Source organism: Podarcis raffonei, chromosome 2 (genome assembly GCF_027172205.1).
Source record: "Podarcis raffonei isolate rPodRaf1 chromosome 2, rPodRaf1.pri, whole genome shotgun sequence".
Lineage (NCBI taxonomy): Eukaryota > Metazoa > Chordata > Lepidosauria > Squamata > Lacertidae > Podarcis > Podarcis raffonei.
In genome coordinates, this window is record NC_070603.1 from 2172972 (window position 1) to 2188675 (window position 15704).

General features: G+C 46.3%; 2 protein-coding genes across 2 annotated transcripts in view; both read left to right on the plus strand.

Moving 5' to 3' along the window:
* Positions 1–342: 342 nt before the first annotated feature.
* On the plus strand, positions 343–11040 carry LOC128404261 (E3 ubiquitin-protein ligase TRIM58-like). Its single transcript, XM_053369758.1, has 6 exons — positions 343–1256; positions 3087–3182; positions 6812–7042; positions 7184–7206; positions 7629–7729; positions 9842–11040. The coding sequence occupies exons 1-6, from the start codon at positions 738–740 to the stop codon at positions 10411–10413; spliced, it is 1542 nt and encodes a 513-aa protein (XP_053225733.1). The 5' UTR covers positions 343–737; the 3' UTR covers positions 10414–11040.
* Positions 11041–13227: 2187 nt separating this feature from the next.
* Positions 13228–15704, plus strand: part of ENDOU (endonuclease, poly(U) specific) — a 37641-nt gene continuing 35164 nt past the window's right edge. Inside the window, exon 1 of the mRNA XM_053369782.1 lies at positions 13228–13293. The gene's annotated coding sequence lies outside the window, so the exon portion shown is untranslated. The remainder of the gene's footprint in view (positions 13294–15704) is intronic.

Below are 15704 nucleotides of genomic sequence, written 5' to 3' on the forward strand. Positions count from 1 at the left end.
ATGACTCCTTCCTCCCAAAAGGAGGGCTCCTCTTCAGGGTTCCAGCATGCCATTCCTCCCAAGTCATGTTCCATGTGTCTTTTCCAGCAGTCACTGAGCATGCTCAGTCTTCCTCAGGTTGATGTCTTAAAATATTTTCTACTGGCACACTCCCAGACATGTTGTTTCACACTGGGCCCCTCTTGTCAACCCTCCTTACCTGAGTTTGCTAGCAGAATAAGTGACAGACAGGCACCACCTACAACTAATCCCTGCTTGAGGGTGGCAGAGGGCAGCAGCGGGGGGGTTCTATGCATTTTTTTTGGGGGGGGTGAATGCAATCTAAACCAGCAGGAAGAATGTGGGTGTGTTTCTCAAGAACCATCTGCAGTGTGGACTGTTGCAAAGATGTGGTGGGAAAGCGTAAAAAGGCTCCTCCCTGAATAGAGACTGGCTGGCCCTGCTTCCAAATAATCTAGAGGCAGAGGGAGATATCCCAGGGGAAATGCTGTGTGGGATCTCTTTCAAAGATGCCTGCAGCCCATGACAGTGCAGGACAAGCAAAGGTCACATGATCCTCGGCCTTGTTTGTGAGATCCTCCACAGGGGTGGCGTCATCTCTTGGCTTGGTTCCCAGTTTTTTCTCCACTTCGGAGGCTGTTGTGTTTTTTTGAGCAGTCTGGAATGAAAACTGCCAGCCGCAGAAAAACCCATGGAGGGGTTCCAAGGAGGAAATTGTCAACCAGATCTCCCTCCCTATGGTGGCCACACCCACCACGGCCAAAAGTTTTGGACCTCGCTTCAGAAGAGCGTCGGAAGAACTGAAGGAGGCTTCTTGGGCAGGCATGGCCTTCTCGGTGGGAGACCCCGTGGAGAGGCTCCAGGAGGAGGTGTCCTGCTCCATCTGCTTGGAGTACCTCAGGGACCCAGTGACCATTGAGTGTGGCCACAACTTCTGCCAGGCTTGCATCTCCAACTACTGTGAGCGGGCAGCGGGGTCTGTGGCCCAGGTGGCTCTCTGCCCGCAGTGCCGGGCTGGTTTCTTGCTGAGCAGCTCGCGGCCCAACAAGCAGCTGGCCAACATCGTGGAGGGCATCGAGCGGCTGGCTCTGCGGCCAGGCAGAGGCCCCGGCGAGGCCTTGTGTGAGAGGCACGGCAAGAAGCTGCGGCTTTTCTGCCAAGACGACGGCGAGCCCATCTGCCTGGTGTGTGACAAATCCCGAGAGCATCGGGCGCACACGGTCCTGCCCATTGAGGAGGCTGCTCATGACTACAAGGTGAGCCTGTGTCTTGATTTATAACTGTGAGCTTAGCTAGAAATGAGTTGGGGCAAGCAGACCTTCTGTTTTGTCCATGTGTCTGCTGCACCAGTCATGAATGTAGTGGGGAGTATTAGGGGTCTATTCTGAGCTTTGCTGGGCTGTGCACATGCTATACCTTTAAAGCACATTTGGAGCACATTCCCCCCCCCCAGGGTGTTCTGGGCACTGTAGTTTGTTAAGGGTTGCTAGAAACAACAGTGCCCAGAATTCTCTGAGAGAAAAGATGTGCTCCGAATGTGCTTTAAAGGTATAGCTTGTGCACAGCCACAGGCTGAGGGAGAACAAATATATCCAATGCATAAGTAAAAACAACAACACCAAAACCAAAATGTATTTTTGAAATACGACTACAAACAGCTGGGCCACAACAGTTGTTCATCAAAACCATAAAAAACCTGAGTAAAATGGGAATGTCTTTATTTGGCATAAAAACAATAACTTCAGCACCTGACATACCTGTAATGTAGGTGTAGACACACACAAATGCACACACACAGACTTGGGGGCTTGTTGTGTCCCTCTAAACTCAGTTTTCTGACCCCCACCTCAAAGATCCCCCCCAAATTGGTAATAATAGCAATAATAGGTTTTGCTACAACCTGAGATTCTTTTGTTATGGTCAAGGACTTGCCTAATTTGAGTCTGCGCAACACCTCTCCACCTTATGGCTATTACAAAATATAGACTGGGTTTTTTCTTAAATCTTGCATGGCCTGTGCTTGACTTATGGGGTGCCTGGAAGCAGAGGCCCTTATGGAAAGCCACCTCCACTCTCTCCAATTTTAACCAAGCCCCTGCCTTGCCATACCCTTTTAAAAACAAGTGAGACACAAGACCTCCTCTAGCCCCTGGGATTTAAGCACAGGAGCCAGGGAGATCCGATAGCTTTTCTTCCTACCTCAAACCAATTTCTTCTTTTGCTTAACATCCAGCTGGAAGGCAAGTTCTGTAGGACATTAAAATAATACTCTGAATGAGCAAGCCAGTGCTTCTGAGGTTTTAAACCATTGTTTTAAACAAGCTCGTAGACAAGGGTTCCTTTATGAATTGAATACTGCAATTGACTGCAGCATTTTTGGGTATGCAGCCCTTCAGCAACTTCCCCCAAACCTTGTGGTTTGACTGGTGGGAGTCAGTTTGGGCATGAGAGTTGCCAGCACACTCTTTTTCCAGTTGTCCCTGCTCCCTTTTCCTTTCATAGAATCACAGAATTGTACAGTTGGAAGGGACCCCCAAGGTTCATCTAGTCCAACCCAATGCAATGCAGGATCTCAACTAGGTCATACATGAGAGATGCCCATCCAAGCCCTGGTTAAAAACCTCTAAGGGATGAGAGTCCACCACCTTTCGGGGGAGTCTATTCCACGGTTTGTTCCAATCTGTTGTGCCCAGACTCAGCAAGTGAAGTTTTCCTGGTAGGGAGAGTCAAGAGAGGGAAAGAGTCACTTGCTTAATTGCTGTCAGTTGCTGTTAAATTCAGCAGAGAAGGGCTGGGGGGAGAAGAAAGGTGGCAACTCTATTAAGTCCCTTCGTTAAAATGGCTTTCACACCCATTCAGTGCTTTGCCTCTTGTATATTCTTCTTGCTTTATCTGCAGCAGCAGTTGAAGACTCCCCTCCCTAGGCGATACTGTAGTCCAGGTGGGGAGGCCCCAGCCTGCCCATAGGCTGCTCCTGCTCTGTCAGAACACTTGTTGTCCCCCAGAGACATTGCTACCTTCCAAGGGTAGTGTCTTGGAGCGAAACTCCTGAGAGCCACCACAGTTGTTTGTGCTTCCTCCCCTAGATTAAGCTCAGGGAAGCTGTGGATGTTCTCCGGAAGGTTCTGGGGGAAGCATCAAAACTGGAAGCCCAAGAGGCAGAGAAAACAGCTCAGTGGAAGGTAAGTACCTAATCAAAGCTTCATTAAGCGATGCCATGGAGTCATAGCAGCTAGTCTGTTGGGTGTTGAAATAGCAAGACTATTTAAAACAGTGAGCATCTGGCGATCCAGGACAGTAAAGCATAATTCTCCTCAAAAGGGTATTTTAAAATACAACCTGCCCAGCTGAAGCATCTGTGCTACTTCATGTGCCATGGTTGCATTCACACATCACGATATAGCCTTGCTTATTGTAATGTGAATGAGTCTCAGGCTGATGTATTCCCCTTCCCCACATGGCCCAGCTGCAGCTGATCTTTAAGTATGGTTTGCTTAAAACAAGCCAATTTCAAACCATGGCTTATAGAGCAGCCTTGTTTCAACAAACCATAGTTAAGACTAGCCATGGTTGAGGGATCAGAAAGAATGCTCATCAGAAGTGCAGGCTTTTGATCTTTTCCTTGCAGCTGTCCACAAGCCTGGGGGGGGGGGGAAGGATGTAGTTTATCATGTCCAAATAATAAAGGGGTTGGTTGTTAAACAGAAATTTGCAAAGATCAAATCCCTCAATTCATCCAGATTTTTGCAGGTCAGAGCAATGTTGTGGGTGGCTGGTGGGGTCAATATGCCACATGGCTCAACATTCATGAATGGCGAAGGAAACTTGTGTTTGTGGCACCTTCAAAAAGCAGCTGATACATTTGTGCCACCTGCATTCCAGTTCCTTGTACTTGTGATGGACCCAACATGGACCAGGCACCCATAGTGCATTTTTCAGTAGCCTGGAATTACAGAGATCTGTGCTCTTCAGGGATTTTTTGCTTTGTGGCTCAAGGTGGGATGCAGGAAAACGGGTAGACTGGTGCTGCTACATTTGACACACAGAAGCCTCCTGGCATCTCCAAGCACAGCTGGGGAAATCACCCACCTGAAACGCTAGAGCAGAGGTAGCTAATGTGATACAAATGTTGTTGGACTACAAATCCCATCAGCCCCAGGCAGCATAACCAATGGTGGGTGATAATAGAGTTGTCGTCCAACAACATAGGGATGGATAGCATCACCTAGGACAGGCTCGCTCTGGGGAGACACTGCCAGTCAGTGCTAGGCAGGCTGGACCAAGGAAACATTCTGCATTACTCGAGCACCAGATGTGAAGGACTTTGTGGCAGCTCCTTGGCTTCTACTGTCATCCTGTGGCTGGGTTAGACCACTGCCTGCTCAACAACTTTTTTAAATAGGTCTGTGGGCTGGTTTTTCTGTTACTGGCCCTGGCATGCATGTGGAGAGAAGTACTGGGGAAAGCTCCACTATTTAATTTTCTCTGTGTTTTGCCGCAGCTTTAACTATAGGTGACAAAGCTGTGATGGATGTGTGTGCCACGATTGTTTCCTGCTTCTGAACGATGTAAAGGGCACAAGCATCATTTTCTGTGCATGGGTTTGCCCGTTCTCTCTCCCTGCCCCCCCCCCGTGTCTTTCACAACCCCGAATGTGAATCAGCAGGAAGCTCTTCTGTTCCTGCGGTTGGGAAAGACCCACAATTGGCCAATCAGTTGCTAAAGTTCTCTATCTAAAATAGAATACAATGAGCTGAGAGTCTTCCTGAGAATCTTCACCTTTGGTCCTGCGTGTGTGAGGAGGAGCTGGTTGTGGTTACTTCAGGGGGAATGAGAAGGTACTCTGCACTTCCTCAGAGGCACTTGACCCTCATGCATGTCATTGGATCAAGTATACAGTATGTAACCCAAGTTGTACAAGGAATCAGCACAGGGTGATGGCGGTGGCGTTGTAAGGTGAGGACAGCTTCTAAGCAGCTCAGGTAACTTACAAAGGCCCTACTCAGATCCGCCCTATGCCTTCTCAGTCACTGAGGAATGTGGTTATGCAACTGCATGGCGAAAGAAGGTGTTTGAGAAGTCAGCTCTGAGAAATACTGTTTATGTTGAAAAACAAAACCACACTGCATTGCTATAACCAAATGCATTAGAGGTAGGAAATGCCTTAGCCACGCAGGACAGGAAAAGTGTAAGCGACTTGTATGGGCAAGTTTAGAAATTCCAGCTTTTGAATAGACCTCTGTAGTTTTGTTGTTAACAGCAGTTTAATATTCAGGCCTTGGAATGTAAGTGAACATTGAATCGTAGTAGAGTTGGATGGGACCTCAAGGATTCTCTAGTCGAATGAATGCTCTGCAATGCAGAAATCCTGTCCAGTCACCCCTTGGTAGGCTCAAATCATCAACCTTCTGGTTAACAGCCAGGTGCACTGACCTTTGTGCCACAAGATTTGTTTAGTCGTTTAGTCGTGTCTGACTCTTCGTGACCCCCTGGACCAGAGCACACCAGGCACTTCTGTCTTCCACTGCCTCCCACAGTTTGGTCAAACTCATGCTGGTAGCTTCGAGAACACTATCCAACCATCTCATCCTCTGCCATGGAGTTTTCTTGGCAGGGATACTGGAGTGGCTTGCCGGTTCCTCCTCCAGGTGGATCACGTTTGGTCAAAACTCTCCACTATGACCTGTCCATCTTGGGTGCCCTGCTCGGCATAGTTCGTAGCTTCTCTGAGTTATTCAGGCCCCTTCGCCACGGCAAGGCAGTGATCCATGAAGGGGTACCACAAGATACAATATGGTTTTTATGAGGTTAGGGGGCTGGAGAAAGCTGGCCTGGAACATCTCTTTGTCAAGCAAACGCAGGCGATATGTTGCCATGGGAACTAAATAGGGAATTGCTTCTTCATACAGAACCATTTTGAGGAATGTTCTGAATAAGAAAACCTCATTAAAAAGTGGACAGACTTTCTCTCCTCCAGCTATAAATATGCACAGAAATTACAAAACACCAATAATCTTCCAGCCAAATAACACAGACAAAAGACATGAAATACTATTACCAGCCTAAATATCAGCCAGGATCATGCCACAAGGCCATAGATATGACAGGGGAGTTTTATTAGGTGTTTGGTGGACCTTAATAAGAATATGGATGGGATTATATGTGTGTTATTTAATGGATTGTTTCCCTTTTAGGTGGGACAGGTGACTTATTTTTAAACAGTTAGCTAAAGAATAATATTCAGCGCAGGCTCCATATTAGCTCCAGTATCAGAGGAAGCATACCAGTCTATGCTAGAAATGGGGGAAGAAACTCAGTTTGGTGCACCTGCCCGATCTGCACTTCTTGAAAGTATATGGAAATTGCAATGCAGCTAACCTTTGAAATTCATAATTCTCCTAATTTTGTGACTTAGTTCTCCAACTAAATGATCTGCACAAACGTTGGGGGGGGGGAATGCGCATTAAAAATGTATGTATTCATGGAACTAATAGATAAAAATGCATTTGTAGAAATGTACACTAAAATACTGATGAATTTCCTTAAAAAAACATTTATAATCACAGACTAATACATAAATGTGGAGAACTGAGTTTAGGACTGGAAAAATGAGAAAGAGACAGAGAAATTGAAACTGTCAGATTTGTCTGTCTGCAGTCACTGGGAACAGGAGAGGGAGAATGCTCTTGCTCTCGCACGGGCTTCCCACAGGTATCTGGTTGACCAGGTGGGAGGAGAATGCAGAACTGGATGGGTCTCTCTCTGGTCTGATCCAATGGCCAGTTCTGCTTTCTGTGTATGTCCCTGGCAGGAGAAAGTGGAGGAACGCAGAGCGCTCATTGTGTCAGGGTACGAAAGACGCCGCCAGGCAATGGCCGAAGAGGAGCAGCTGCTTTTGAGGCAGCTTCAGGATGAGGCGCAGGAGACGCTGAAGAAGCTGCAGGTGAACTGGGCCTTCCTGCTTGGGCAGTGCACACGACTACAGGATCTGATCTCAGAGATGGAGCAGAAATGCCAGCAGCCAGCTGCCTCCCTGCTGAAGGTGAGACTCTACAGAATGGCATCTCCTAACATGACCTTGATAAAGCAGACGCAGTTCTGGTACTTCTGGGTTTCTTAAGCAATGTTCATAAGTCAGTTTTAGTCCCTGGACATTTACAGGCTTCTCTTTTCTCTCCTCTAGGATGTTAAGGTAGCCTTGACCAGGTCAGTACCCTATAATTTATTGTTGTTGTTGTTTAGTCATTTAGTCGTGTCCGATTCTTCGTGACCCCCTGGACCAGAGCACGCCAGGCACTCCTGTCTTCCACTGCCTCCCTCAGTTTGGTCAAACTCATGCTGGTAGCTTCGAGAACACTGTCCCACCATCTCGTCCTCTGTCGTCCCCTTCTCCTTGTGCCCTCAATCTTTCCCAACATCAGGGTCTTTTCCAGGGAGTCTTCTCTTCTCATTATAACTATAACTTATATTGCAGCCCACTTACTTAGAAATAAGACTTGTTGTGTTAATTGGGGCTTACTCCCAAGAATATGAGCATTGGATTGTGACTTGGTCTCATTCATGACACTGTGGGGTCATAAAATGGTGCCTTTAGCTTTGGGGGATAATTACTGACATGTTCTCCTTAGGAGTGAGGATGTATCACTGCAGGAACCCCAGCCCATCTCAATGGATCTACAGGACTTATATGATGTTCCTGGGCTGATGGAGTCACTCCAGAGATACTCAGGTAAGCGAGCAATGGTGCAGAGCTGTGTTAGTCATGTGAGCTTGGCAGCAAAGAGAAAGGTTTCTTCTCAGCATGTGGTTGTCATACACAATTTGTAGCTTTTAGTTTGGGGGCCTCTGAACTTCAACTGGGTGGGATTACTCAACTAAAGCTTTAATCACAAATTAAAATGAGCTTCTCCAATCTATTTACTGATGAGACTGGTGACAGCTAAAGACTTATGGACTCTTGAATGACTGTTACTTCAGCTGTACTGGCCCTTCCCTCCTTGCATCTGGGTTTATTGAAACAAAACCATAAAATATGCTTTTCATTCAAGCCTGCAGCCAAAGCTCGTTTCCCCTTTCAGAATGACTCACCAGTTGCTTTGATCTTTCTAACCATAAAGAACCACAAGCAACTGCAACTTTGAGTGCCAGCAACACATCTTTCAAACCTGATGTGCCTATGCATCAGCTCAGCATTTGCCGGAATAACAGGAGTCAGTCGGCTGCTCACCCAACTGCGTCACACCAAAACTGGTATCACGGTAAAGGTGTGGTTCCATGAGCAGTGCTTCTGCCATCTACCATTCATAAGCCCCTTGTCATAATTGTCTTGGGTAGAGGTGAATAAATTTCCTGAACACACTTGGCAGGCTAAGACTTATTACCATCATGATTAAAGTGACCTAGGTTACTTCTAGGTAGGGTACTTTGCAGCCAAAAGCTACTTCCAGATTTGAGTGATGTAAAGACAGATATGGCAAGTAGCCTTCTTAAGCAATAAAAGACCAGAGAAAGGTCTATCAACAGACAGGATGCTGATTTTATTTGGGCTTCTCCAGGTAACCTGTTTACTGAGCATTCATTCTGCTTGCACAAAACATACCAAGTGGTCAGCCTATACCCAGCTTTAATCATTTGCTCCAATTTGCTTTTGGACTGGTTATATGACAATGAGCATTCATCCTTCATTGACAGCCCCTCCACCAGCTCTATTGAGTTAGGTCAGAGCTAACTCAGTTGTGTGTTGCAACACGTTCGTGTGTCTGTTGCAGTGTATGTGTGTCACGCGAATGCTCCCTACGCTCCTCCTGGGACTGGAAAGGGGTTAGTTTAACCTCCAGTTTGCTAGTAAAACCGAATTACAGTACTGTGTCACGAGATGATGCATGTCTAAAAAGTGTGTCACCAACATGAAAAGTTTGGAAAGCTCTGAGTTAGGTGAACTTGGCTATGGCAAGTCAGCACGGCAATATGGAAGCAACAGCAGTTGGAGGGAGCGCGGTTGCTCTTGTACTCATTTGCCTGAGCACCTTCTTCACTTCAAGTTGGAGCCCCAAGCACAAACACATGCGCAAAACTTGGGAGAGAATCATGTATGACTTGGTAGTAGAGCACAGGTTTTGCATGCAGAAGATCTTGGCTTCAGTCCCTGACATCTGGAGTTACGTAAATGGATTCTCAGCAGGGGAAAGGAAAGACCCTTGCCTGATTGACAACCTAGAGGAGGAGAAGCCAGTGCAATGCCCTCCAGCTACTCCTGGACTAGAACGGCCATCACTCTGATGCTGGCTGGGGCTGATGGGAGCTGTGGTCTAGTAGCATCTGTTTAGGCTGTGCATCCCTTAAAGAGCCAACACCAGTGGAGAAAATCTCTGACTAGGTGTCCAATAGTCTGACCTGGTCTACCTTCTCTGTCTATCCTGCCCCTGCTCTCAATGGGAGCACAAAGCAGCTAACCATACAAAATCACATACGCAGCAGTAAACTTGTAATCAGTTACATCAGAACCAGATATGAAAGCAGAATAAAAACAACATTAGAGAGCAAAGATCGTAAAATCATCCAAAAATACCATTTACACCCCAAAGGCCTGGGCAAATGAAAAAGGTTACCTGAATGTGGCTAATGTGGGGGACATCATAATGCCATTTGGAAGGGAGTTCTGTAACCAGGGAGGCCACCACTGAGAAGGCCCCTTTATACTTTGCTGTCAGCCCAGGCAGAACAACAAGCAGGGAATCCCTGGCAGGGTAGTTATAATTCAGCATCCTACTATAATGTCACATGTTCTGTATTGGTGCAGTAACATCACATCAGGACTGAACATGTCTCTTTCTGCCTGCAGTACCGGTGACCTTCGACCCGGACACAGCGAATCCCTACCTGCTCCTCTCTGACAACCTGCTCTGTGTGCAAGTAGGGGATCAAAAGCAAGACCTGCCCAAGAGCTTGTCCCGCTTTGAGACGTGCACTTGCCTGCTGGGTTGTCAGCAGTTCACAACTGGGAGACACTACTGGGAAGTGTGTGTGGAGAGCAAGACCAGCTGGACCCTGGGAGTGTGCAGAGAATCTGTGAGCCGCCAAGGAATCTTCACTCCCTCCCCAGCAACTGGCTTCTGGACTGTGTGGCTGAGGAATGGCAATGAGTACGCAGCCCTCACCTCCCCTCTCACGGAACTAGCTCTGAGAGCCAGGCCTGGGGCAATAGGCATCTTCCTGGACTATGATGCAGGAGAGGTTTCCTTCTATAATGCTGATAATGGGTCGCACATCTTTACCTTTGCAGACTCCTTCTCTGGACCCCTCCGGCCGTACTTCTACCCTGGGGTCCGGGCAGGGGGGCTCAACGATGCGCCCCTCATCATCCGACCAGCATCCAGCAAGACATCAGGGAAACCTTACTCTTCCCTCCAGTGAGTGCTAACTGTGGAACTCACTGCCAGGAGATAGAGACAAAGTTATATGTGCCAAAGTATTAGATATACAGCCCAGCAAGGAAGATTTGGAAGCTGCAGTTTTTGTCTGGGAAAGATCCACCTAATTTTCCAGACACAAGTCCCAGAAATAATTTTCTTCCAGAATTAGATGTTGCCTTTCCTGAAGCAGGTGGCTTGGCTCACTTTCTTGAGTCCTTTGATGTTGTTTGCTGTATTAAGTGCCTTTCTGCTCCACATCTCTTCACATGTGGAATAAAAATGCTTTCCTAATCCTGCAGATGTAGCACAATGTGATCTGCTATGTGTAGGTCTGGTGGATAAAGGGTTGAGGTTCGTGGGAAGCAGTTGGGTAGACAGTTCTCTAATCTGATCCAGCAGAGTTCGCTCCCATTCCCCACAGTCAGATTCATTGCTCAAGAAAAAAGCCCCAGACCTGAGATTAAGCAGGGTTCCTTGCTGAACTTCAAATACACAACTAAGACTTTCTTATTCCAGCAAGCATTTTAAGGCTCACTTGGTGCTAAAACTTATTGTTTATATTGCCCCATTTTCTGTGGATTGCTTCTCTGTACAGTGCTTAGAAATGTTAACAATTAAGTGGTATACAGATGTTTTAAATAAATAAAAATAAAGTAAATGATACTGAATTTCAAATTCGTGGAAAAGCCACCCCCCATTTCAGTAAAGTGCAAACACAACTTCTGCAGGCTCCCCCCAAAAAAGGAGTAAGAATTTAATGCCAAGGGAGCATGCCTCCAGTCTGAGCACATCCAAGCATGATGAGGCAAATTATGAACCCCCGTAATGATGAACTTTGGTGACATCACTAGAGGTTGGCAGCCACATGCAGGGTCTGGCGGGGCTGAAAGGGCGACTGTGGATAGTTAAATCTAACCCAAGGAAAGATTTGTGTTCTACAGATAAATAAAGGTGAACCATCTCATTACAATGGACTTTGAACTAATACTTTAAGAGGGCCTGATCCTCACACAGCCATGAAACTCCCCTGTGTGCCCTTTGGCCAGTTGCTGCCTCGCAGCCTGACCTACCTTGCAGGGTTGGGGGGGGTTAAATTAGGCAATGGACACCACCTGGAGCTCCTTGGAGAAAAGGTAGGATATAATTCAGTAATGAAATACTCCTCAGAAAGTGAGCCATTCATTTTTTCCCCTTTAGCTGTTTAAATAGCAAAGTCATCTGGGTGTTTCACAAAACAATATTAAAATGCAATCAGATCACATTACATCAACCATACATTAAAACCATGTTTTGTTGTTGTTTAGTCGTTTAGTCGTGTCCGACTCTTTGTGACCCCCTGGACCAGAGCACGCCAGGCACTTCTGTCTTCCACTGCCTCCCGCAGTTTGGTCAGACTCATGTTCGTAGCTTCGAGAACACTATCCAACCATCTTGTCCTCTGTCGTCCCCTTCTCCTTGTGTCCTCCATCTTTCCCAACATCAGGGTCTTTTCCAGGGAGTCTTCTCTTCTCATGAGGTGGCCAAAGTATTGGAGCCTCAACTTCACGATCTGTCCTTCCAGTGAGCACTCAGGGCTGATTTCCTTAAGAATGGATACGTTTGATCTTCTTGCAAACCATGTTATATACCCTAAAAAGGAATATTTTTGGTTGTAAGAATGAAACAGTTTAGAATTCAGAACTATCTCTTTTTCAGCTAAGGCTGTCTAGGCAAAAATCTGCTGCAAACCTCAGTTTTATAGCCCCAGGTGCCACAAAATGAGGAAGGCAACTCAGTTATTCATTTCTTGGAGCTGGGGGGAAGCTTGACAGGGTTTAATGGAATTCTTAAAAATGCCATCAGGCAGGCAAATATCATTTTTCTCATGGTCATTTCTCACCAACATGACCCTCAGAGCAGGAACTTCTGGAAAATCCCAAAAAAGGTGCGGGAGAGGACAACCACTAGCCCAAGTCCTGAAAACAAGAAGCCCTGTATGCTTTGGACTTTGTCTAATCTCTCCCCCTAGCCCACACATTCAGACTGCTAAGTTCAGCCTAGCCATTACAGTGGTACCTCAGGTTAAGTACTTAATTTGTTCCGGAGGTCCGTTCTTAACCTGAAACTGGTCTTAACCTGAGACACCACTTTAACTAATGGGGCCTCCCTCTGCCACTGCCATGCGATTTCTGTTCTCATCCTGAAGCAAAGTTCTTAACCCAAGGTACTATTTCTGGGTTAGCAGAGTCTGTAACCTGAAGCGTCTGTAACCTGAAACGTCTGTAACCCGAGGTACCACTATAGTTTCAGCTCTCAAAGTGTAGCCAACCCTCCTTTCAAGAGAGGAGAGAGTCACTGCCAAGCATTTCTTATCATTCTTCGCAGCTACTTCCTGACAAAACGCCCAATCCTGGGAAACATTTCCCAGGGCTTATCCACACTTCTTGGCAAGCTGTTCCCACGCCTCTGCTGGAAAGCTGCTCTATAGCACTCCAAAAGATTGCTATTTGTTCTGATCGTTTACTAAAGAACGGGGGGGGGGGTGTTTCCCTTGGAAGGGGAAAGCGCTCGGACCCCTGGAGTGACTTCGGGACCTCCCTCCTGTCTGCCCCATCTGCCCCTCTGAAAACTTTGGACAGTACTTTTGTTCCCTTGCAGTCGCTTCGCATCTCACTTCTTCTGGGGCGGCGTTTCATTTTCCGCCTCGCCAGTGGCAGCCTGTCCCTGGCGACTGATTGTTAGCTTTTACCTGTTGCTAGGAAACTGCTGATGACCTCACTGTTGACGTCATAATGTGATGTTGGCATCATAAGTCCCTAAGACACCGTAGGTTCAAACCATCCTGTATCAAGGAGGATTCTCTATAGGAGTTTTTGCCTTAACAGCAAAAAGAAACGAGCTTGTAAGCTGCCTAGGGTTTATATGAGGAGGCATATTGAATCAAATCTACTTAAACATTTGTAAGGAGCATAGTTTTGGCGCAGAGTTGTACAGTTGTACAGCACAATCAACCAGTGATGCAAATGATACTCCTAGCCTAGAGTAATGCATTATTATCCCAGTAGATGGTGTGGGTTTGATAACATTTGTTAGAAAGTGAATGTGATGAAACTTTGGTCCAGGAAACTTCTGTCACGGGCTCAACAGGTACCATAATTCGCTCTGTTTCTGATATTTGCCAAATTTTGAGGATGCTGTGCTGTATGGTAAAGGTAAAGGTAAAGGGACCCCTGGCTATTAGGTCCAGCCGTGGCCGACTCTGGGGTTGCGGCGCTCATCTCACTTTACTGGCCGAGGGAGCTGGCGTATAGCTTCTGGGTCATGTGGCCAGAATGACTTAGCCACTTCTGGTGAACCAGAGCAATGCACGGAAATGCCGTTTACCTTCCTGCCGGAGTGGTACCTATTTATCTACTTGCACTTTGATGTGCTTTCGAACTGCTAGATTGGCAGGAGCTGGGACGGAGCAACGGGAGCTCACCCCGTCGCAGGGATTCCAACTGCTGACCTTCTGATTGGCAAATCCTAGGCTCTGTGGTTTAACCCACAGCGCCACCAGCGTCCCTATATGCTGTATGGTACTTGTCACCAAATAACAATTCCCAGAGCAGTTTGCACTTTTTGGGAAAGTGTCAATTAAGGAAAAAAAGACAAACAAAGTTAATGCCCAGTTAGAGGAGAAATGGATAAATCTGCACTTTAAGAAATAGCATAAAAGATTAGCACCTACCTGAAGCATTGGCAAAGAGATACATTGAAAGCTGCATTAGCAATCATTTGTTATTTGGTGCATACATCCACAATTCCAGTTGTGAAGCAGGGGAAAAGCCAGGATCTCCTGCACCAGATGGTTTTACTGTGTGTTCCCTTGTTATGTCTTCATTCTATGACCTTTTCCCTGCCCTTTCATCAGTGATGACGGCTTTTAATTAAATAGTTCCATCAGTGCACAAACAAAAGACATTTCCTGTCCTTGAGAAGCTTGCAATTTTAATCTAGACAAAGGGAGATACCATGTGCTTTTTCCAGTGGCTGACATTTTGCCATTGTAACTCTTTTCATGTTGGATTGTGAAGGGTGTGGCATTTTAACTGGATCTTCACAGATATGTGTGGAACATATATGCATATCCCCTTTTATGCTTACGTTTGGATTTTCTGATTGTCCTGTGCAAAGATGAGGACTGTCCTCATAGCTTCTTGAACGGTTCAGACTTACAAATCACAATGATAACCAAATTAAATTGCGAATCGCTAACTTGATTGAGAAGACGGCACAGTCCAGACCATTAACATTAGTTGCAAACTAAAATAACCAGGGGACTCCACAGCTGTCTCTCCAGGATGTCTTCACTCACTGCCTGTCAACTTTTTTTTTTTGCTGGAAACAGGCTTGTCTACAGGTGAGCATTATTTAGCTGTAAATCCATTCCACCCCTCTTTTGAATTGGACCAGAGCAGTCCACACCCACATTTATGTGAATTTGTATTTGAGGAGCAACTTTGGTTTTGCCCAGTCATAAGAGCAGGCATTCTCTTTTGTGTTTGTCCCTGGCTTCTAATTTGTTGATTATATTATGACAATTAAGTACAGACAGGACATAAATGCAGAGAGCAGCTTTTAGGAAATGTGCAGAAGCACACAGTCAGGCAATTGTAAATTCTCAGCACACAATTTTCTTTAACTTGGCTAGCTGGTGCAGTTTTTTTGGTTTGGTTCAAATCTGAGGGATCAGTACACGCACACACGGGATGTTAGGGGAGGGATAGTACCTCTGGTGGGGGACATCTCAAGCTTCTTCTGGGGTAGTTTGTCCACCTTTGGTCCCCACTCTGTACTCAGCACTACTCACATGGCTCCTAGAAGCTGTCAGCATATGACAGTGGGCATACCCAAGGAACAGTTTTTACTGGTCAGCTAAATCAGGTCAGGGGGGCTGATGGGTTTCAAACCCCTCAGTGAGTTAGGGACTTCCCCTACATGCGAAGACAAGCGCTGGCAGATTGAGCTGGTGAGATGAATATTGGGTCCAATGGCCAAGAAGGTGGTTTCTAACACAACAGTTTGACTTCACCCCTGAAGGTGCACTCCATTGTTTCTCAAGACAGATTGCCAAAACAACAACATTTATCTATCTATGCTCCTCCAGTTAGAGCTGGGGGGAAAATGAAAGCATCTGTAAATTCTCAACACACACTTTTCAGATTAACATTCCTCTGCAATATCTGGCACAGAAATTTTTAATATTTGCTTGTACAGTTGCAAAGTTCAAAAAATGTTCAAAAATTGCAACTTAAGTAAGTTTGCCTTTAA

Coding starts and splice junctions, on each gene's coding strand:
- LOC128404261 (XM_053369758.1), top strand. CDS start 738: ATGGTGGCCACACCCACCACGGCCAAAAGTTTTGGACCTCGCTTCAGA. Junction 1,257..3,086: donor AGGCTGCTCATGACTACAAG/GTGAGCCTGTGT, acceptor TTCCTCCCCTAG/ATTAAGCTCAGGGAAGCTGT. Junction 7,043..7,183: donor CAGCTGCCTCCCTGCTGAAG/GTGAGACTCTAC, acceptor TCTCTCCTCTAG/GATGTTAAGGTAGCCTTGAC.